General features: G+C 42.3%; 1 protein-coding gene across 34 annotated transcripts in view; it reads left to right on the plus strand.

Annotated features, from left to right (window-relative positions):
- TTN (titin) overlaps window positions 1–22570 on the plus strand; it is a 245121-nt gene that overhangs the window by 33752 nt on the left and 188799 nt on the right. For all 34 annotated transcript variants that reach the window (XM_082285106.1, XM_082285116.1, XM_082285134.1 and 31 more), the window contains 3 exons: window positions 1815–2003; window positions 6253–6309; window positions 21474–21752. In XM_082285106.1, the coding sequence (XP_082141232.1) occupies window positions 1815–2003; window positions 6253–6309; window positions 21474–21752 (525 nt within the window). The remainder of the gene's footprint in view (window positions 1–1814; window positions 2004–6252; window positions 6310–21473; window positions 21753–22570) is intronic.

Genomic DNA, 22570 nt, shown 5'->3' on the forward strand with positions numbered 1-22570 from the left:
TTCACAAAATTTGTCTTTGGAAATGTCTCAGCATTTCAAATGCTAACTGATGTTGGAAAACTCTGTCAGTGAGTAAAATGTAGAGTTTCATGGGGGAAAAGCATTACCATGTCAAATGAACATGATGAAGTTTCTGAAGACACACACTGCCATGCCCGTTAACAGCACTAACTGAAATTGTGACTCAACCTTTCTCCCAATATTTCTAAGTATCACTCTGCAAACACTAAACTGTGGTTACTTTCTTTTTCCTAGCATAAAAAGTGTTTTTTCATTGTCTTTTAAGTGTAGATTTTACTTAAATAAGTTTTCTTGACTTAGTGACATAGAATTTCAGTCTGCAATTAAAATATCTTTTTCCTTAACATACAGTCAAATAAAGCTACCTTTCTTCACTTAGCAAATGGCCTTGAGTAACTAATAAAATATTCACATAGTAAACTGCAGAGTAAGATCCAGTTCACAAGCCAAAGAATTAAAAATTATTTAAGATAAAAATCCTCCAAATTTAAAAATAATTCTGAGTGACAACTCTATAAAAATTCTTATAAATTGGTTATATATGCAAACATATATAATTTTCATTTCCATCCCTTAAAATAAAACTCCAGGGTTTTTTTAAAAAAGAAGCTTTACAACAAATCTGATTCAGCTTTAGAAGTGCTGCTAAAACTCAGAAAATGTATGTTGGAAAGACTGGCCCACTCTTTGTGCAATGCATGCTAGTGTAACTTTTTTTAATAGAACTGTATTCATGTGAATGTGAAAGCTGCATTTACAGCACAAGCTATAAGGATCCTTTCATCTAGGTCACCCATCATAGAATCATTTAGGTGGGAAAAGACCTCAAAGATCATCAGGTCCAACTGTTAGCACAGAACTGCAAAGTCCAGAAATAAGCCATGTCCCTAAGTTCCACATCTACATGGCTTTTAAATACCTCCAGGGACTGTGACTCTACCACTTCACTGGGCAGCCTGTTCCAGTGCTTGACAACCCTTGCAATGAAGACATCTTTCCTACTGAAAATTTCCTTTATTGAATACTCTAGCCAAATGTATTTGTATACCTCTCACTTGTGTTGTAAAACCCTTTTATACTAGGTTAGGTAACACATGATTGCAAGTACAGTTGTTTAATGATACACATTGTGCAACTGGCTATAGAAAACAGCCTTCTGATAACAGTAATAGCATACAATTTGAGTAACAACATATGAATCATGATGTAGTATAGTGACAGGTGGAGAGGAAAGGCTAAACTCTGCTTCAATTCTCTCCAAAGTCTACAAGAATCTATACAAGTAATACACCATTTTAAATAGGAATATATAAATCTTTCTTGAGAAATATGTAATATTTGCAACAAAAAGAGGGAAGGTGCTGTGCTTAGCAACAGAATGTTCTAATTTCTTAACCTGCCTAGTTCAAGCTAGATATTTTATAGCCTGTTTAATCATGCAATTGTAGCAAAATCACATTTTTAAAAAGATACTTTCGCTGGTTTAAGTAGTAGCAAAGTATTTTTAAATTTTTACACTAACAGAGTTAAGGAACAATTACTTTTACTCAGTAATATGTCTGCACCAGCATCAGTTTTGCCATACAAGTATTTCCAATACCCAAATCAAAATCTAAAGAAACAAGTAGGTTACTTTCCAATCATCATACTTTATGAGAATAATTACAAGGCACTTTTAAAGTTAGATACTTGAGTTTAAGATTTTTGAAAGCTATAAATACAAAAATAGTGTTTATTTGCTAGTAGAATATCATAATTTACTCCATTTTTTTTTCTTTCTTTTGCCTGAGCAGATCTGAAAGTCTCTTGGTACAGCAAAGAGAAGGAGATCAAGCCATCACGGTTTTTTAGAATGACTCAGTTTGAAGACACTTACCAGCTGGAGATTGCTGAAGCTTATCCAGAGGATGAAGGAATCTATACCTTTGTGGCGAGTAATTCTGTAGGCCAAGTGACCAGCACTGCTACCTTGAAGTTAGAAGGTACACTGTGCAATTAAAGAAGTTGTCTTGTTCAGGTCACGTTCCAATAATCATCTTAATATACACTGATGCTTATATGTGAGTTGTTGTCTGTCATGGTGTCTTTTAACTCAATTAATCACTACCATTTTGCATACAATGTCCCCAGCATACATATATGTCTCCAAAATATGTGTCACCGACATAAAAATGTATTTCACAATTTTTCAATGTTCCATGCCCCCCCTTTTCATTTACTCTAGTCTTAGAATCTGTCATGCACCAAAGATGGTAAAAACCTTCTTTTTAATGGAAGTTTTTTGCTTACACATTCTTTGATTTGCCTGTGAAGACAATCTAGTAGGAGTTTTTGTACAAAATAAATTACTTTGAAAGTGTTGAAAAACATCTTAAATAGAGGTATGTAGCAGGTACTCCGGCAACTGAAAAGAAATAGTTTACATTCATATGAATTGATGGAACGTTGATCAAAGTTTTAGAGCAGAAATATTGTTTGAAGAATTTGCTGTTCTATATTGTCCTTGATATTATTAACCGTAAGTATTTTGTTTTCTTTTTGCAATAGATTTTATAAATGATGAATGAAAATAATTCATGCTGTTAAGTTGCAAGTTAGAAAAAAAATCTTGAATGAGAGAGAAAATTTACTGTAGTGTAGGGTAAGAAATTAAAAGTTGGCATGCTTCTTTTCAGGATTTAAAAAGGTTGAAGAAGTTACATCAGAGTCCCCTTGGCATGTTTCTTCATCTGTTTCACTTAAGAAGGAATCTATTGGCCAAAGGCCCACCTTTATCCAGCCTATTTCAAGCTGCAGGGTATGCAGCGGGGAATCAGTCAGATTTCATGCTAGAGTCTCTGGCAGGCCCAAACCAAAAATCCAGTGGTTTCATGATCAACAACTCATGTTGCCAAAAAAAGACTTAGTTTTCCACTTTGATGAGTCTACAGGCACAGCTATACTGATAATAGTAGATGCTTTCTTAGAGCATGCTGGCCAATACTCTTGCAAGGCAAGAAATAGTGCTGGAGAAACAACTTGTACAGCTACACTTACAGTGACTGCAGAAGGTAAAGCCCCATTTTTACTTCAAAGGGATTCAATATGTTGTATACCACACTTCTATGCTGTTACTAATTTTTCCCTTGTTTCACACCTTTTCTTTCCCACCTAACATTAATAGTACCCTCAGTAACCCATCCACTCTCATTTCCTGTCTTTAAGCTGTAACATCTGGAAATTTTCAAGTTTGTATCTCAATATAGGTCAAAGAACAGCAATGCTTTAATGAAGGCATTCATATTTTTTTAAAAAAGTGATTTAGTGATCTTTATAGCAGTGACTGAGGTATTTTGCACTATTGTGTAGGGGAAAAAAAAAAACCTCCTTTGAAAGGGCCGTAAGTTTCCAATACTAAAATGGACCACTTTAGTGAAAGAAGAGACAAGCACCGAGTATCAACTGCATGACTAGCTTAGGCATCTCTTGTCATTCATTCATGTGAATGGATAACTTCTGTGTCAACAGAGTAGTACATCTGGCATGCTGTGTTTTCAAATGAAGATCATTCATTTTCACCCCCCATGCTGTTTGATTTTGTTCAGAGCATGGCCCAGTCAAGTTCTTTAGATACTAATGTTGTTGTTTTTGTTACTTGATTACACAGTGCAAGCCCTAGATAGGCAAAGTTCTGGGAAAGATGTAAAAGAGTCTATATCAGAACTTCACGTTTCTCCTCTCACAAAGAAGAACATTGAAACTTATCAAAAAGAATTTAAATCAGTGGAACAACCATCACAGGAATTGCGTGTACAGGTTTTTGAAAGCGTGTCAGAAAGTTTGACCATGAAGTCTACATCAATTGAAGAAATGAAAGCCATGCACACAACAGTCCTTTCTCAAACATCTCAGAGCACCAAAATCTCTATGAAGACCTCTCAGGAAAAGAGAGATGTCCCTCCAAAGGTTCTCTTGCAACTCAGAGACCTAACTGTGAAGTGTGGTGACACTGCTCAGTTCATATGTGCCTTAGAAAATGAATTCTATGAGTTTCTTTGGGCCCATGAAGGTGAAAAGATAGAATTGTCTGAAAAATTGAAGATATCACAAAATGGGAATGTTCTTCTGCTCACAATCCTAAATGTCCAGCTGACAGATCAAGGACTATACAGTTGTACTGTGTATAATGACTATGGAGGGACAACAACTTCTGCAGTACTAACAGTCAAAGGTGGTTATCTGACTTTTAACATTATCACTTACCTTTTGCAGCTTCATTTTAACTGCCTAGAGCTCACTCATATTTCCTTTATTATCAGCATTTAATTGAGAAAGCTCTAATAATAATGCTTTGGAGTTTTTCCTCCACATTTACAGCTCTATTCACAAGTGACATGCAGTACTGGGAAGTTGGTATTGTAACTCTGTGCCTCTTCCCATAAAGTCACAGATGTCTCAGGCTTTTTATTCCTCATATCCTTTGTGATAATGCAGTGAGATGTAAAGCAAAACAGGCTTGTAGGAAATTTTATATTCTGTTAATTCCTGGAGCTGGAGTTTAAGGAAGAAAAGAATGTCAGATGCAGTGTTGAATTAGATACCAGGTCATTTCAAACTCCAGCATGTTTCTAACAAATCCAAGATTCCAATTCCAAAGTTGGCAATATAAGTTAATGTACTTGAAAGGATTAATGGGTGCAAGTATTGTATTACTGCAACAATGAACTGTTTTCTACCTTTCGCTCTTCCTAATATATAACTATTTATTTTTTGCTAAAACTCCTTCCACCTCTTCCTGACATCAAAGTATTAAAATGTTAGTAGTGTTACCAGTAATGAAGACCCAAAAAATGTATCACTACAGGTGATAGTATTTCTGATGATTTCAAAGGAATCAGGCCAGAAAACTGTGATGAATAATGGGAAAGGCATTGATCCTGTTGATTTGGCTCTTAATTATTGAAATTTTCTTTCTTCACTATAGAGCCGTGAAAAGCACTTTACATAATCTTCTGCTGCTACTTACCAAATTAAGGCTCTAAATTAGAAGCAAAGATGTGCTTTTTTTAGTCATTGTGGATCAAGATGGAAGTCCCACAGGCTTAACTGTTACCTAGAATTAGCCTAACAGGAACAGAGCTCTTAAATGTGCAATCACTCATGTTTAATAGCATTGTTTTAGTACTAATATACAGCATATTCTATCAATACTAATTACTGGGGTTTTCCCCCTAAGTATAAGGATTTTTTTATTCCTGCAAAACATCTGACCTAATCCTTTTCCTAACTTTATTCTTACCTAGCAAAAGAAGCACAAGCCAAAGCAGTAACAAAAATTACTCTTGAATCAGATACTAAAAGCTTTAAAGCAGCCAAAGATTGTCAGTTTAAAGCATCTGAAGTTAAGCAAGAATCTTCAAAGAAAACCTCAAGCTTATTTATATCTACATCCCAAAGACCATATGAAACTGAGAAGCAAAGAAACAGAGTATATTATCCTGATGTTGTGCCATGTGAAGACATCACAGAAACTGACGCCAAAGCACCAGAGTTTCTTGAAACTCTGCCTTCAGAAACCACTGTAAAAGAAGGAGATGATGTGTTTCTCTTTTGCATAATGAAAGGTGTGCCTACACCTTGCGTAGTCTGGCTGTGCAATCAGCTAATAGTTGAGGAGTCTGCACTGTGTTCCATAAAACACGATGGGCCACTGTGCAGTTTAAGATTATTGAAAGTTGATCAGAACCACAAGGGTATATACAAGTGCAGAATAGTTAACTCTGCAGGACAAGCCGAGTGCAGCACCCATCTGAAAGTGACAGGTTGGCAACTGCATGCTCCTTCCAAGTATCAATTCCTCATGCATAGCATCATCATTGCATTCCAATATATTCATTCCCTAGGAGATGATAAAGAACAAGAAGTATCTCATTAGTCTGTGGATTGTTGAATGTTTTCTTCAGGGATTTACAGCATGATAAAGGCATGTTGTTTTAGAAACTTTCCCCCACCCTGCGAAAAGAAAGCAAATCTTATAGAAAAATGTGCATTTCAAACAAGTTTGAAAATATTTGATTACTCTGTTCTCAAAATTTATCAGGTGTTTGAAATGTTTGGCATGCATTTATGTGTGTGTATGTACATGTGAATTTATGTGGTTTTGCAAAATTGATTGGATATTTTTACTATATAAAGTGTTGATTGACACATTTAGCAACTATAGCTCAAAAATCTTTGTCTTTTTTATTCTAGCTCCTGAAAAAATTGTTCATGAGAAGCTAGAGGAAGAGGTTGAAATGGAACTGAAAGGTACAATCACCGATGAGAATAATTAGTACCAGTAATTAGTAATGTTGTGAAAAGCTTTTATCAGCTTCCATGAAGTGTCTGATGGGGAAAGACACACTTTAAAGCATATTGGAACATGTTGCATGTTTGTTTTGATATGCAAAGGGTTACCTGCATTATAAGGTTATTCAAGTTTTAAAATATGTTTAAAACTTCAAATTTATAACTGTGCAGCCATATTTTTAACTTTTACTTCATGCTTTGCAGCTGTTCACAGAGCTCTTATTTGTTCAATTTCCTTTTGAATGCATGGAATAGTTTACTTCAGAAGGAAGTTATACAAATCTTAATTGTATTACTTTTAAACAAGTTAGCAGTCTAACATTAATCAGTTCAATGGACACTGTTGAATGGATACATGAAGTATACTAGAGAGCATTTGTTGTTTAGGTTATGTGAAAGCTACACATTCCCATTGATTCCTTGCACTTTTTTTTACATATGTTAATTCATCATTATACATCTCTTACCCTGGCTTGCAGATAGCATACGTGGTTCATGTTGCTTGCTTTTTTCCCCCCGTGCATAACACTGTGAAGTTAGTGGCTGTATTAGTTCGAATAAACGCCTTCTCATTTCATGTTACTTACTTCTAAAAAAAATATATTTCAAAATATTTTTTTCAATTGTTTGAACATACCTACAAACAGAGGGGTCAGAAAGGGCGTTTATTCTACTGTCTGCAAGTCAGGTAAGATTTTCTTCTTTGCCACCCAAAGACACACAGCTTTTCCAGGCAACAAAAACATACACGCAGAAGAACATGTTATTTTGAAATTCTTTTTTTGCTTGTTCAAGAAGAAATTTCCACAGTCTGAAGAAAGAACAGACAACGAACGATTTTCGTGTCAATCTTTAAAACAGAGCAAGGCGTTGCGTTTATTCGAACAAATATGGTGAGTGAATTACTTTTTTTTTCCTGGGTGTGTGATGAAATCTGTTGCATGCCCATTTTTTATTTCAACATATTGCTACTTTTTTACAACCAGATGGTAGGCAGAGCATGACATGTAATAACCCAGTCTCCTTCTCTTGCAGAGCAGCACAGCATGGTGGACTTCAAGGGACGTGGCACAGTGGCGGTGCTGGCTTGCCCCCAGAACCGTAAACCCATCTTCACACAGGGCTTGAAGTGTAGGTCTGTTGTGGAGGGGGACCCTGCGTTCTTCCACTGCAAGCTGGTGGCATGCCCAGCACCACACATGGCCTGGTTTCACAACAACCGGCCTGTCCTCCAGGACTGCCGCAAGGTGATTCGCACCGAGAGCACGGAGCACACGCACTGTGCCAGCCTGGAGCTGCAGGATGTGCGGGAGTACGATGCTGGCAGCTACAGGGTATTCGCCATTAACAGTGAGGGCTCAGCTGAGTCCACTGCCTCGCTGCTGGTGGCACGCAGAGGGGAGCAGCGGGGCTTGGGTCTCGCCGGAAAAGCAGAGTGGGTGCGGCAGAGCTGGGAGTGCCTGCTGCAGCAGCGGCGGGAGGACCGGCTGCGGGTGGTGCTCCGCTGCACTGGCTCTCCCTTTGACAAGGGGCAGGTGGCTGAGCTTGGGGACATCTCACCAGCCCGGGGCATGGTACGAACCATCTGTTTCCAGAGCCTGCCACTGGCAGGGCCTCACCGCCCAGGGCTGGCACAGAGTAGGGAGCACAGGCGCACAGTGCCTGATGCTGAGGAGCTCCTGGATGAGGAGATCCGTTGGAAGCTGCAGAAGCTGAGGGAAGCAAAGAGGGCAGCACTGAAAAAGAAGCAGGAATCCCTCATGTTCACGCCCCAGGAGGGCCCTCCTGGGAAGCCCAGCCCACCTAAGGTGGCTGCCACAATGGTTGGCTCGAAGCCCCTCAGAGTGCAGGTAGTGAAGCAATACTCCAGACCCAAGGCCATGGGGGAGAGATGGCAGGTGCAAGGTGGGCTCCTGGAGCCCTGCCCACCCCTCTTCGTACAGGAGGTCAAGCCCCAGGAAACTGTCGAGGGACAAAGATGCGCTTTCTCCTGCCTCTTCCATGGCCGCCCACAGCCCACTGTCACTTGGTACAACAATGACAAGCCCGTGGGGCGCATCCAGGGCACCGCTGTTCACACCACGGAGTGCTGCTCCACACTGACCTTCCCATCTGTGCTCCCACAGCATGGTGGCACTGTCACCTGTGTGATCTTCAACCCACTGGGCACAGTCAGCACCTCAGCTGCACTTCATGTGAGACAGCGAATGCCAGCCTATAAGTACACAATGAAGGAAAAGGAGGGGATGAAAGTGAAGGAGAAGAAAGAGGAGGAGAAGGTGAAGGAAGAAGAAAGAGAGAAAGAGAAGAAGAAAGAGGAGAAAGTGAGGAAGAAGGAGGAAGAAGAAGCTGGTCTGGCCCTTGCAGCAGAGAATGGACTGCCAAGTGCAGTTCCAGACTCAGACTTGCTGTCATTGCCTGTGGAAATCAAAATCACTGCCCCCACTCCAACGCCAGAGCAAGACACAGAGATGAGGGAGACCCCACGACTCTCTCCAGAGCAGGCTGCTTTCACCATAAAGCACAAATTTAAGTTTTCATTTGATATGGGAAATGAACCACCCCAAATTGTGACAGAAGCCCCAGCACATATTCACTGCTGTGAAGGAGAGGAAGTGGTGTTGGAGTGTGCTGTGTCTGGGCAGCCCCCACCAGCTGTGACCTGGTCCTTGAATGGCCAGAGCCTCTCTGCCAGTGAGAGGCTGAGGTTTGAAGAAAGCAAAACTGGCATATACCGCTTACACCTTCAAGAGGTCTCTGTCACGGATGCTGGGCGATACTGCTGTGTGGCCACAAACGTGGCTGGAACAGCACAGACTGCCTCTGAGCTGACAGTGCAGCCCAGCGCACCCAAGCTGTATAGCAAGGATGGAGGCACTGAGGAACTGCCTACCATGGACCATGTCCTGCACCTCCAAGGCCCCAGCATAGTCGGGAAGGATGAAGAAGAACAAACCGCGTGCCCCAAGGAGGAGCAAGCCCACCTACCATGTTCCCTGAGGTTGTCTCCACCTTCTGGTGAGCAGCTGGAAGAGTGCGAGGAAACTCCTCACTTTAGGGAAAGTGAAATGGAGGAAACAATGATGCTGGATACCACAGAAGTTTATGCAAGGCAAGAAGTGGGCAATACAGAAGAAAGGGTGAGTTATACAGATGGTATTTCTGAGATGAGGCAGCACAAGGGAAAAGCTGACTCTGAGGAACATAGGTTTGGAATTGATACCACTGAATTGCACCCTACCATATCCAGGGAAGGATGTGAACTGGTGGCCAAAGACTCAGGTCACTTTTCTGAGGAGCTGGAGCCTGAAGGAGGCAAGGTGCTACCACATACAGATACCCTGTCTTGGGACATCTTGAAGTCACCATTTATGGAAGTGGAAGGGCAAACACATGCCCCTGAGCCGTCTGCTCTGGCAGGGGAGTGTAAGGATTCATCATTCATGAAAGTGCAAGAGCAAACACATGCCTTTGAGCAGTCTGCTCTGGCAGGGGAGTGTAAGGATTCATCGTTCATGAAAGTGCAAGAGCAAACACATGGCTTTGAGCAGTCTGCTCTGGCAATAGAGGGTAAGGATTTGTCATTTATGGAAGTGCAAGGGCAAATACATGCCCCTGAGCAGTCTGCTCCGGCAGGGGAGTGTAAGGATTCATCATTTATGGAAGTGCAAGAGCAAACACATGCCTTTGAGCAGTCTGCTCTGGCAATAGAGGGTAAGGATTTGTCATTTATGGAAGTGCAAGGGCAAACACATGCCCCTGAGCAGTCTGCTCTGGCAGGGGAGTGTAAGGATTCACAATTTTTAATTCCTTTATCACCTGTGGTGCAAGAGGGAAGTGATGTCTGCACAGACTGTGATGCCCCTGCCTGGGAGGCAATGACTCCTGATGTGCCTCTTGTGGAAGAGTATGTGCCCCACCTGCAGGACCACATTGCAAGCAGCCCCACAAAGGAGGAGTTTGGCTTTTATGAATTCTATACAGGAGAGCAGCAGGAAGAACAGGACAAGGAGCAAGAGAGATCAGTTGATATTGAACAGGAGATTAAAGCTGATGATAATCTTTGTAAAGAAGAACTGATTGATGATGGTGATGCCACACACTGGGAAATGAACAGAGACAGGCAAATGCTGCAAGAAATGAAGTCTGATGCATGCAGCCCTTCTTTGGATTTAATCCCCACTCCTCCTGGCATAGAAAACTCAGGTCAGGTTTTTACTGAGGAAGCTGAAGTTCATCTGGAGGAAGTGCATTTCAGAGAGAAGCTGTTGCCATCTGAGACTGAGACTGAGATCACATTTGATCTGAAGAAGTTTGTGGAGCCTTTCCCGGCTGCAGAGACTGTGTATACAGAACGGGCAAAACCTACCACATCACTGGAAAGTGTGCAGGTAAGAGTCACTGGGCTCAACTCCCCTGTGCACCAGCATGGTGTGCCTGAGGAAGAGGTGTCTCTGAGTGAGGAGCTGCATCAGAGCTACAGGATGCAGCAGGAGGAGGTTGATGCCCAGGAAGAGGAACAGCCAAGAGAAGTCACAACGGCTGATTTGCAAACGCCTAATGGGGATCTTGGCAGCATCATGATATCTGCTGAAGAAGGACACTCTGCAGAAGAAATGCAGGAGTCAGAGGTGAGTGTCTGTGGAGAGGACTTAATTCAGGAAAAAATGAATGAATTTCTAGTGGAACCCCCAGCAGGTTTCCAAAGAGGAGTTCAGGAAACACAAGTGTGGGAGAGTGGGGAACGACTGGAGACCACAGACTCACAGAGCGACAGCTTCATTATGGACTTGAAAAAAGCTGCACATGAAAAGAAACTCCAAGCTGGGCATCAGGCTGAGGAAGGTGGTGGTTCTGAGATAGAAAAGGTCTTTGAGCCAGGAATGAGCAGCTTCACCTGTGAGATAGAAAGCACAGATTCCCCTGAGGAGAAGCTCAGAGACATTCAACAGGAACCAAACACAACCAAGGGTTTCTCTTTTGGGAAACTCATACTTGGGTTAGTAATCGATGATCCTGTGGCACAGGAGGAGCAAAGGAGGGAGTCTTGGGACAAGAAGAGGACTCCCACTGAGGAAGCCTCTGAGAACAGTCTGGATGTAGAAGAAATGTGGGAGGATACTTCTGCAGCTCCAGAGTCCAGTGCTGTTCAAATCTCAGAGCTGGAGCCTGATTTGTCTCTGGCCAATTATTTAAGATCCACTGGGATATATGAAACTCCAAATCTCAGAGGCACAGTTCAGAAGGAGCAGCAAGAGACTATCACTTCACTGGAAGTGGAGGAGGTTACCTTCAGCATGGTTTATGATTATTACAACAACCATCAGGAACTTGCCCGGCCCTTCTCTCCAGAGTCAGAAATGTCTATAGAGCTGGAGAGTGGAAGCAGAGAGGAGTCACCTGATTCAGACCGCTTCTACACACCTCCCTCCTCTGTGGAAATCTTTGAAACTGCTTCATCAGCATCCTACCACACACCACTCAGCACACCTGAGCGCTACTCCACACCGTCTGAGGGCTCAGGGTACAACACGCCACCTGAGCGCTACTCCACGCCATCCGAGGGCTCAGTGTACAGCATGGCCCCTGAGCACTACTCCACACCCTCTGAGAGTTCAAAATGCAGTGCATTGTCAGAGCAATATTTCACACCCTTTGAGGGACCCTGCTCTGCATCAGGGGACAGCACGCCACCAGAGCGCTACCGGACGCCCACTGGGGAGTATATGGATGCCCTGACCATGCTCCCGCTCTGTGAGAGGAGGCATCAGCCTTCGGACCAGCCCCAGGCAAACGGGTTTGTGATGCCCTGTGAAGCCCTGGAGCCATCAGGCAGGGACATGCCACCTGCATTCCTCAAGGCATTGAGCAGGAGGAGGTTGTATGAAGGCAGCACGCTGACGTTCGTGGCTGAGGTGGTGGGTGTGCCCAAGCCAGGAGTGAAGTGGTATCATAATAAGTCTCTGTTGGAGCCGGATGAGAGAGTGCGAATAGAGAAGGATGGGGACATATATGTTCTGGAAATCACTAATGTCCAGAAATCTGATGAAGGACAGTATCTGTGCCATGCAGTGAACATTGTTGGGGAAGCTAAAAGTATTGCAGAGGTGGAAGTTTTGCCTGAAGATGGACGGTCACTGGCACTGCCACCCCCTGTCACCCACCAGCATGTTATACACTTTGACATGGAGCAAAACACATCTTCAAGGTCCCCTTCACCACAGGAAATCCTCCTGGAAGTGGAGCTGGATGAAAATGAAGTGAAAGAGTTTGAGAAGCAGGTCAAAATCATAACCAGTCCTGAGTTTAGCCCAGACAAGAAGAGCATGGTGGTTTCCCTAGATGTACTTCCACTTGCCTTGTTAGAACAAGCTGCAGGCTTGGCAGCAGGGGAGAATGAGGATATAAAAATTGATTTCCAAGTAACTGAAATGCCTCCACGCTTTGCTGTGCCCATTACAGATATCAAGGTGACAGAAGGCTTGGATGCAGTTTTTGAGTGTGTTGTAACAGGTACTCCTGTCCCAGCAGTTCAGTGGTTCAAAGGTGACACCCGTGTGACACCTGGCACAGGGAAGTATGTTGTGAGTCAGGAGGAGGGACTTCACAGTTTGAAGGTCCAAACTGTAGGACCTTCTGATAGTGGCTGGTATCACTGTCAGGCAATGAATAGGCTGGGAGAAGCAATGTGCAAAGGCTCCCTTGTGGTCATGGCTCAGCAGGAAGCAAATGCAGCAAGCAGTGAGATAGTCACAGGCTGTGAACCACACAAGTCCCAGAAGTGTGACTTGCTTTTGAGTAAGACTGTAAGCCCAGGTGACCAGTCAGAAATAGAGCTGGAATTTGAGTTTGAACCACACAGAGATGACTCAGAAAAAGCGATCCGACTGCTTGCAGTGACTCAACAAGAGCAGGAAGTGGAAGGGGAGAAGCGTGTCAACATTAGTTTTGATGTGTTTGCAGAGCCATCTGAAGAGGAAGGGGTTGAGTTTAGGGCAGAGGACTCAGAGAGCTGCAGCTTTGAGTTCCAGGTCACAGAGGCTCCTCCCAGATTTGTGAGGCTGATTTCTGACTACAGTACATTTGTAGGTGCCTCAGCATGCTTCCAGTGTCTTGTGACTGGTTCCCCCCGTCCAAGTGTCTGCTGGTACAAGGATGGGGTGTTGTTGGAAGGGGATAGGTACTGTGCACAGGAAGAGCAGAACGGCTTGCACAGTCTTACTATTGAAAATCTGATGCAAAGTGACAGTGGGCAGTACAAATGTATAGCTACTAACAGGGCAGGAACTGCTGAGACTTGCGCTGTGTTAACATTGTACTAAATTTCCATAATTTATTTCAGAGTCTGTCTTGAAATACTAAGTGGTTTTATGATGTTGTTCACTGCAGGTAAAAATGCAGCACTCATTTTAGGGGCATTGTTTTCATCTCTGTAAGGATGAAAACCACTCTGTGGGCATATTTGTGTTTCACTTAGATTTGCCTTCTTTGGGGAATTTAAGTGAGATTTAATCCATGCATAGATTTGTGCACACTTTCTGCACTGAGGGATATTTCAGGCTCCTTCTTCGCTCCTTGCTCGTTCTTGTAAAGATATTTTAATTGACACTCATTTGCGTAGGACTAATTTTTTTGTATAATGTACATATACCTGTGTGTCTGTAACAGTGCAATCACTATTGTTTTATGTAGGCTAGAAATCACCTGAAAATGTAGACACCACCTTTTTCTTGTAACCTAGAGGTATGGAACACTAACTTATGCTTGCTCTTTAGTCTGGGTATAGTTCTGTTAAAGAACTCCTTAAATTGGTATTCCCCCTTCTCACAATGTTGTGTCAGAACATGATTCAAATCCTGTTTACGGTTTCTATCACTGCAAAATTCTTACATCTATGAGCCTCATTCTACTGACTCATGGAATTAAATGCCTTTTTTAAGTCAATGAAATTATGCTGTTGTAAAGAAATGCAAACTAATGGGAAGAAAAATGAAAATTTTGCATTAGTAGAGACCGGACAGGATTTTCTTCTCTATTACCAAGTAATAAACATGAAAGCATATTTTGTACTGTATTTTTAGGAGCTAAAGGGAAAGGAGAGAGGGAGCATAATAATAACAAATCAATTATGTTACTGTAAATTCATTAAAATAATTTTGGTTGTCCCTGTATTCCAGTGTCATTTGTAAAAAATCCATAGTAGTAAAAAAGTAAGATATTTTTATGCAGTATTCTTGTTTCACATTAGAACAACATCTCTACATATCCCTCCCTCCCTCCCTCCCTCCCTCCCTCCCTCCCTCCCTCCCTCCCTCCCTCCCTCCCTCCCTCCCTCCCTTCCTCCCTTCCTCCCTTCCTCCCTTCCTCCCTTCCTTCCTTCCTCCCTTCCTCCCTTCCTCCCTTCCTCCCTTCCTCCCTTCCTCCCTCCCTTCCTCCCTCCCTTCCTCCCTCCCTTCCTCCCTTCCTTCCTTCACTGTTGTGTGCTATGTGTCAAGATGGCCAGAAATAAGTGGAATATATTCAGTTGTTATCTGTGGCATTTTCTCAGCACAGGAGATTTTTACATTAATGTTCTCAATGTGAATATATATTTTTATATTTAAAGTAATGCCAATATTTAGGAGGAACCAGCAGTAGCTGACATAATTAAATCAGAATTAAATCTCTCTTACATAAACAATGATAAATTGATTAAGAAAATCTGTTAAATGGAGGAAAGTTATTAATTAAAGTTTCTCAGAAACTAAATAACTTTCTAATGTACGTACCAGCTTTCCAGTCACCTATATGTCAAGGTGAGATCTTGAGTTCAAGATCCCTAGGCAAAAATTAGTTTTACTTCGCTTACCTGTTAATAAGGTTCTTCCAGTTATTTACAAATTGCTGTCAGTTGCCTTGCAAACAGCTTTAAGCAGAGTGGTGATTTTAAGCATAAAAACTATCCCTATTTTATGTTCAGTTATGTTCATACAATTTCCTATTTCTGAGTTTGATGTGTCCTCACAGTGAGACCAGCATGCCTCAAAAAGTTGATTATTTTCTAAGACTATCCCATCACTCACCTGGGACAGTAATTTTTGATCAAAAGATTCACCTTGCCCAATCATGTTGCCTGATATAAAGTCAGGAGTGGCAAGTTCTAATGACCCAGTACCCAGGCAAAACAACTGAAATGTTTAGGCTAATGCAAATGTGTCACTTCAGTTTCTTCTCAGTCATAACCCCTTGATAAATATTTAAGATTTGTATGTTAAAAGGCAGAGCTAATTGTGCTTTCTCATAGGTAATGGTGGTAGGAAAGAGAAACATGACTGTCTGACCCAATGTTGTGCTGGGAAAGAATTACTCCATAATGTGCCCTTAATCCATTCCTTGTGTAGATGTGTAGCACTGACTGATTCATTAGACAGCAGAGGTCCTTAGGGAAGTTGGCATGAATTGTTTGATGTTCTATGTCAGCTGGGACGTGAGGGGTCTTTTAGTTCCAAAGTCAAAGAGGTCAGAGGCCCTTTGATTAGGTCCTGCACAACTGTGGTGTGTGTTTATTTTGCATGTAAATCTGAACATTTTTAGCAGAAAGAGGCCCATAACTTGTTTTTGGATATTGAATGTTATCCCATCATACACAGCAAACTGGTTGACACTGTTGTGGAGGAAGAGGAGAGTGTCAGGCTGGTGTCTGTCATAACAAATGTCAGAGAGGTGAACTGGTACTTTGAGGGTAAACTGGTCTCTTCAGGCAACAAATTCAAGTGTTTGCAAGATCAGGACACGTACACACTAGTAATAAGCAAAGTGTGCAGGGAGATTCACCAAGGAGAGTACACCTGTGAGGCGCTGAATCAAGGTGCAAAAAGAGCAACAGCAGCAAAAGCCAAACAGGTCCAAGTTCATGTTCACATCTGAAATATAAGGCCAAGCATCTTTACCCACGTAGTGGTGTTTGTGGTTTATGTAAATTTATAAGTCTTGGTTTAAGTTTCGTACATTAGCCAGGAGCACCCGGTTCACCCAAGCTACAATTATTAAATCTGGAGTAATCCTAGGTTTGAATGCACTTAGTCTGGGACAACTGGTATAGCTTGACTATCTCTTTTCAAAATTTTGTGTTTTCATAGGAATGAAAAAGCTCACAATTTTATTTTCAGATTTAATGTTGTCTTCATTTCTACAAAACAAGTATCTTAACAAAATAGTTAATTATGTCTGTTTGTCATCAATGTGTATTGAATGTTAACATGTATGGTTAATTTGTGAAATAAATATGAAATTATTTAAGCCCATTGCTTCTTGTACTTTGTTCATTTTACAAACATATCTAAAATATGAAGAAGTATCTATATAGTTATTCTCTTATAAATATCCAGGAACACACAAAAGTGCATTAATTTTTGCCACACTCCTGTGTATAAAGCATTCTCCTGTGTTAACATGGGTTTCACTCTGTATTTTTAATGTTTTTTATTTTTATATTTTATTGGCCCAATTCTGCCACCCATCCTCAAATTTACTTGCACAATTTATTACTGTTTTAACAAGGTTGGTAAGTAATGCTGAAGGACTGCTGTAATCTCTTTTTTTGCTTAAGTATCTCTTCTCTGCAGTTAATCATTGTATGCACTGTGCTATGACATTTATATTATGGCATTTGTGGCAAGACTAATAATTACTAAAACCAATGAGAAAGAATTGGGTGACAGAGCCTGTTCTTTATTATATTTGTTGCTGGAGTGCAGCAAAAATTCTTATATCTCAATAAGTTTTAAAATTGAAGGCACTGTAATTGAGAAGCTTATCAAGGTTCACCATTACAGTGCCTAGAGACTTTAATCCACTCATACTTTCATTCTTTTTTTTAAACTCTTATATCTTTCCAGCATCAAATACTGTGGGTCTTGACTGAGCAAATTTGACTCAGTGAGGACAACACTATCTGATTTCCAATGGTTTTCCTTGCATCATGCTTTTCTGTGAATTGTTCCATGCCTGGAATTTCCAGATTTCACTGATGTTTTTATTGTCAAACATCTGCAGAGAATGGCATGTTCTTGACCTCTGCTTCCTCTCATTTTCAAACTGCTATTTGTCCAATGCATATATCTATAATTTCACAACAGCAAGAAAAAGAAAAATCTTAAAAGTGTTCTGTTTTCTTTTTCTCTGATGTTGTAGGAGTTTTAATAAGCCACATCTTGGCAGGGAGGATTTCAAAAGCAGAGATCTAAATCAATTATATTAAATCAAGGGTTTAGACTTGTGATGTTCATAATAATCATGCCATAAACTTAAGGGTCTAATGACAAAATCAGGACAAAGCTGGTTAAGGTAGAGGTAATCTTTTGGTGTTCTAGACAAAAGATAGAGTTTAAAGACATGAACTATGCATCAGAAGAAAGGTTACTGTGCTGAAAAGATTGTGGGTTTATTGGTTGGTTTGGGGTTTTTTTTCCAATCCTAATTGTGGCATTCTGCTTTTTTTGTTGGTGTTTTGAATTAAATCAGGGTCTTAGCACTATTCTGCTGTACTTGTTTGTGTAGGTGTACATACAAATATGTATGGCACATAACATTTTAATTATATCTGTGAAATGCATCAATGTTGCTTGATTGTTACTTGCACAGTGCACCCTGGAGGGATATGCCTAACCCATACTGTGATGTCAGGTTTAAAGACACACCCATCCTGATCAAGATAGGAAATTCTTAAGTAACCTGACAACACAGCATGTCTTACTCATTTTGGCAGGTGTGACAGTAAGGGGACAACACAGACCTGTTCATTGCTGGCTGCTCCATAGTATTGAGAAAGGCACCAGCTGTAGAAAAATAGTTGCCCTAACGCTGTATATTGCTATCTATGAGTATTCTCATAAATATTCTAGTAAAACTAAACAATTTTTTTCCATACAGACATCGCTAGGTCTCTTATTCCCTCTTCTGAGGAAGGAAGAAATGAAGGCTACAGCAGAGGCCTTCAGTTGCCTGATAGAGAGAAAACACTTGAATTTGAGCCTGCAAAACCAGTTTATTTCAGCGAAGCAAAGATGAAAATGGAGGAAGAGGGCAAAGCCCCTGTCTTCCTCAAACAGGTCGCAAATGTTGAAGTCTGGCAGGGAGATGTAGCTAGGCTCTCTGTTACTGTTACTGGCAGCCCCATAGCCAAAATCCAGTGGTTTTTCAACAGTATGAAGCTAACCTCATCCGTGAACTGTAAGTTAGTATTTGCTGGCAGTGACCACAGCCTCATCCTCCCATATGCAGGTGTGCAGGATGAGGGTGAGTACACTTGCGTGGCCAGCAGTGTGCACGGTGACACCACCTGCAGCACCCAGCTCCACGTGCACCAGAGGAAGCCAGGATTCCCTTGCTTTGCCAGGGAGCTGGACAGTGTGCAGTGTGCACCGAGCTTCACAGCAGTCTTTGACTACACAGTGGTGGGGAAGCCATGCCCTGACGTGCTGTGGTTCAAGCGGAGCGAGCAGCTCTTCTCTGATGCACGTCATTCCATTGCTCACTACCCTGATGGCTCGGGCTCTCTGACAGTGTGGGACTGCAGGGAGGAGGACACTGGGCTCTACACATGCAGGGCCGTGAGTGCCCTGGGCAATGCCATGTGCTCTGCTGAGCTCTTTGTGCTGCTCGAGGAGCATGCTGTGTGGAGGCAGAGCCCGGCCTTGCAGCACTCTGCAGTGGCAGAGGACCAAAGCCCCTTTTTCTACGAGGAGGCTGGTGAGTTTCCTGCAATGGAAGGAGCACTCAGTCTTCAGCCCATGAGGGAGCCTTCAACCCTCCTTCAGCTCCAGATGAGCCAGGCAGCGTACATGCTGCCCAGGGAGGACATCTTGCCTGGTCTGCCACCAACCTGTCTGGCAGCACAGAGTGTTGAAGAGGTACTCACACAGCAGTCCACAACACAAGAGAGCAGCAGGCTTCTGGCAGAGTCTTTGCAAGCCTTTCCTGCTGGCCCCCAGGGCATGGTGCCCACAGCAGTGATGGAGACACACCTGCCGGGCTGCCTGGGGACTGTAGCTGCACAGATACTCATGCCCAAAGAGAAAATCATCCCCAAGGCAGCAGAGCAACTGGCTGCTCTGAAGAGAGAAGCTTCCCAAACCCTTCTACAGCTGTCAAGCACCACTGAGAGCCATGCCATGGATGGTGGCCAAATCCAGGTCCTTGAGAGCTTTCAGATAGCACAAGGTGAGCTGATGGCTGAATCCAGATTTCTCTCTGAATTGGCCTTCACTGGGGGTCAAGCTGTCCCCCTGGAGAACATTTCTTTCCTGGAAACAGCAAAGGAAGATTTTGCTGCCATACACGAGGGACAGGCTGTGAGATTTCCCTTGCTTCTGGAAGGAAACCAGTCCATGGAGAAGGAGCATGTTGATCTTTCCAAGCCACTCAAGCAGTGGCAGAAGGCAGAGAGACAATCCCATGAAACAATGTCCTCTCACCAGCTCCAGCCAAGCCAAGTCCTCAACAAAGACCGTGAGCTCACTGCTCTGGTTCCCAAGAGCTGCAACTTAGACATAAAGTCTCAAATCAGAAATGCAGTGAAAGCAGCAGTGGTAAGTGAGAAAAATCTCTCGTTTTCAGAATGGTTGGCTGATAAGGAAAATGTTGAAGTAAAGGCAATAAACATCACCAAGGAGAATACACATACCTTGTGCACCTATGTTGTGACCACAGGAGGATGCAGTCCCATAGAAATCCAAGTGTCCTTGGGAGAAGTCAACATTCAGACAGCTGTCCAGAAAACAGTCTTGAAGGAGGCTTTCTATTTCCTTCTTTGTGAACTTAAATACCTCCTGACTGGTGAAAAATCCAAAGCATTGCCATTCTATGCCAGTCCACTTCTCTCAGGAAAATCCTGTGATGAAATCTTTGAGCTGGAGCCCCAGCAGGCTCAGACAACTATGGAGGCAGAAATACCACTGGAGCAACCTTTGTCTGCACAAGTAATCAACACTGTGACCGAGCATGGTCACATCAAGGATGTAGGTGCAGCTGAACCTACTGCTGATGTAGCCTCTGCAGATCTTCTTATTGAGACACCCACAGAAATACTGAAAAGAAAGGAGAAAAAGGAAGAAAAGTGTGAGGAAGAAAGCAGAGAGGGTCTGAAAACTAGTGCTGGAAAGCTAGAGGATGAGCTGGGCAAAGAAAGTTATCCCATACACAGCAAACTGGTTGACACTGTTGTGGAGGAAGAGGAGAGTGTCAGGCTGGTGTCTGTCATAACAAATGTCAGAGAGGTGAACTGGTACTTTGAGGGTAAACTGGTCTCTTCAGGCAACGAATTCAAGTGTTTGCAAGATCAGGACACGTACACACTAGTAATAAGCAAAGTGTGCAGGGAGATTCACCAAGGAGAGTACACCTGTGAGGTGCTGAATCAAGGTGCAAAAAGAGCAACAGCAGCAAAACTCACAGTTGCTAAAAGAGGTTGGATTATGGGGATAAAGTAATCTTCATAATGCACTGCTCTACTAACGAACCTCCCCTACTATGCATATCTTTGAATAGAGATACAATATTAATACCATCATGCCACTAATCAGAGGGCCCCCTTTCTCTCTGGATTGGTGGTCTCCATTTACCACATTGCAAGGCCTCTCACTTCCATTACCCCAGTCTTTGGTCAGGAACTTCATTGTTTCATTGCACTAGCATGGTCAGGACAAAGCTGTATTTCAATCCCAACCATTTCTCCTATTGTTGCCTGAGAAGTGGACCTGCTCTTCCCATTTTGCTCACTGCTGCACCCTCTTTCACTCCTTGGAGTCATTGCACAGAGTCACCACAATTTCTCATTCACACCATAATTTCTCACAACTCCAGGATATTTTACTATATTTTTATAACCTATTGCCATTGTGCATTGCTATTTCACTTTGTTTTTCCAGTATCACCACTGTTTCCTGATGTCATTATGCACTGTAAGACTGTCTGTCCACTGAGTCTGGTACTGCTGACATTTCTTACAGATATTTTTTCTTTTACAGTCACTTTATGTGAATTGCAAATATGTCACCTTTTCTTTTTTTTTTCAGTCAGTCAATCACATAATTTCAGAATGTCAGCAGGCAGGGTTTTGAGTTACTCTCTGCTTCTAATTTCAGTTGCACCAATCCTGAGAAGAAGGCTAGAACCCCTGGAAGTGGCTGTAAATCATGTGGCCAAGTTTACCTGTGAGGTAGAGATGGCTCCCAGTGTCAAGTTCCAGTGGTACAAAGCCGGACGAGAGATATATGATGGGGACAAATACTCCATTCGCACCTCCAACTACCTCTCCACACTGGAGATCCCGAGGCCTCAAGTTGTTGACTGTGGAGAATATAGCTGTAAGGCTTCCAACCAGCATGGCAGTGTAAGCTCTACAGCTGTTTTAACAGTAACTGGTAAGCACAGACTTTCAAGCACTTCCCCTTTTCCATAAAATATCTTGGTGTATTGTAATGCTTTCACTGCTATACTTGCACGTGTTTATGGTAGGGCTCTTGGTTGGCATTATAATACATAATCCATGCCTAATTTTGGCAGGCACAAACATAGAAAAAGAATAACTTTTGTGAATGATGCTTTTAGGTACTTTCTTTATGAAGGAAAGGGAATCAGCATGAAAAGTTTCAGAGGGAAAGAAAGAAGGGGGAAAGAGAGCAGGAAGAAGCAGCATGGGATTGCTTTGTGAATACGTTCTTGAAGAAGGTTTATTTAACTTTCAGACAACAAGAAACACTTCTAAATCTGATTTCTTGGTGTAACAGTCACTGTGCAATTATCCTAGCACCCTAAATTTATCCTGCAACTATACTGTCGATGCAGGTTATGCAGCTCTGCATACCTGAACATCTTTGTGCTGTGGCCAAAGGGGAACTCTGTGACTAGGGAAATAGATCTTAAAAAAACACAAGAAGGTTTAAAGGCTTTCAATTTGCAAACTTTTTGTCTATTGAGAGCTATACAGTGGGGTTTTTTCTTAAAAGAAAAAACAAACAAAAAACCACCATCTTCCGGGTGTTTCTTGTATGATTACTTTTTTTACTCTGATTTTTCTCTTTGTGGGACGAGTCCTTATGTGGTCTTTGCTAAGTGCTAGGTGCTAGAGACTAGAAAAAAAATGCATGAACAGTGAAATGCATGCAAGCTTGCCCATCTTGAGAGTGCGCAAACGTGTCAGTCTTGGGGAAGGAAGTTCTGGCTTTTGGTTTATTTTCCT

This window comes from Coloeus monedula (genome assembly GCF_965178545.1).
Source record: "Coloeus monedula genome assembly, chromosome: 7".
Lineage (NCBI taxonomy): Eukaryota > Metazoa > Chordata > Aves > Passeriformes > Corvidae > Coloeus > Coloeus monedula.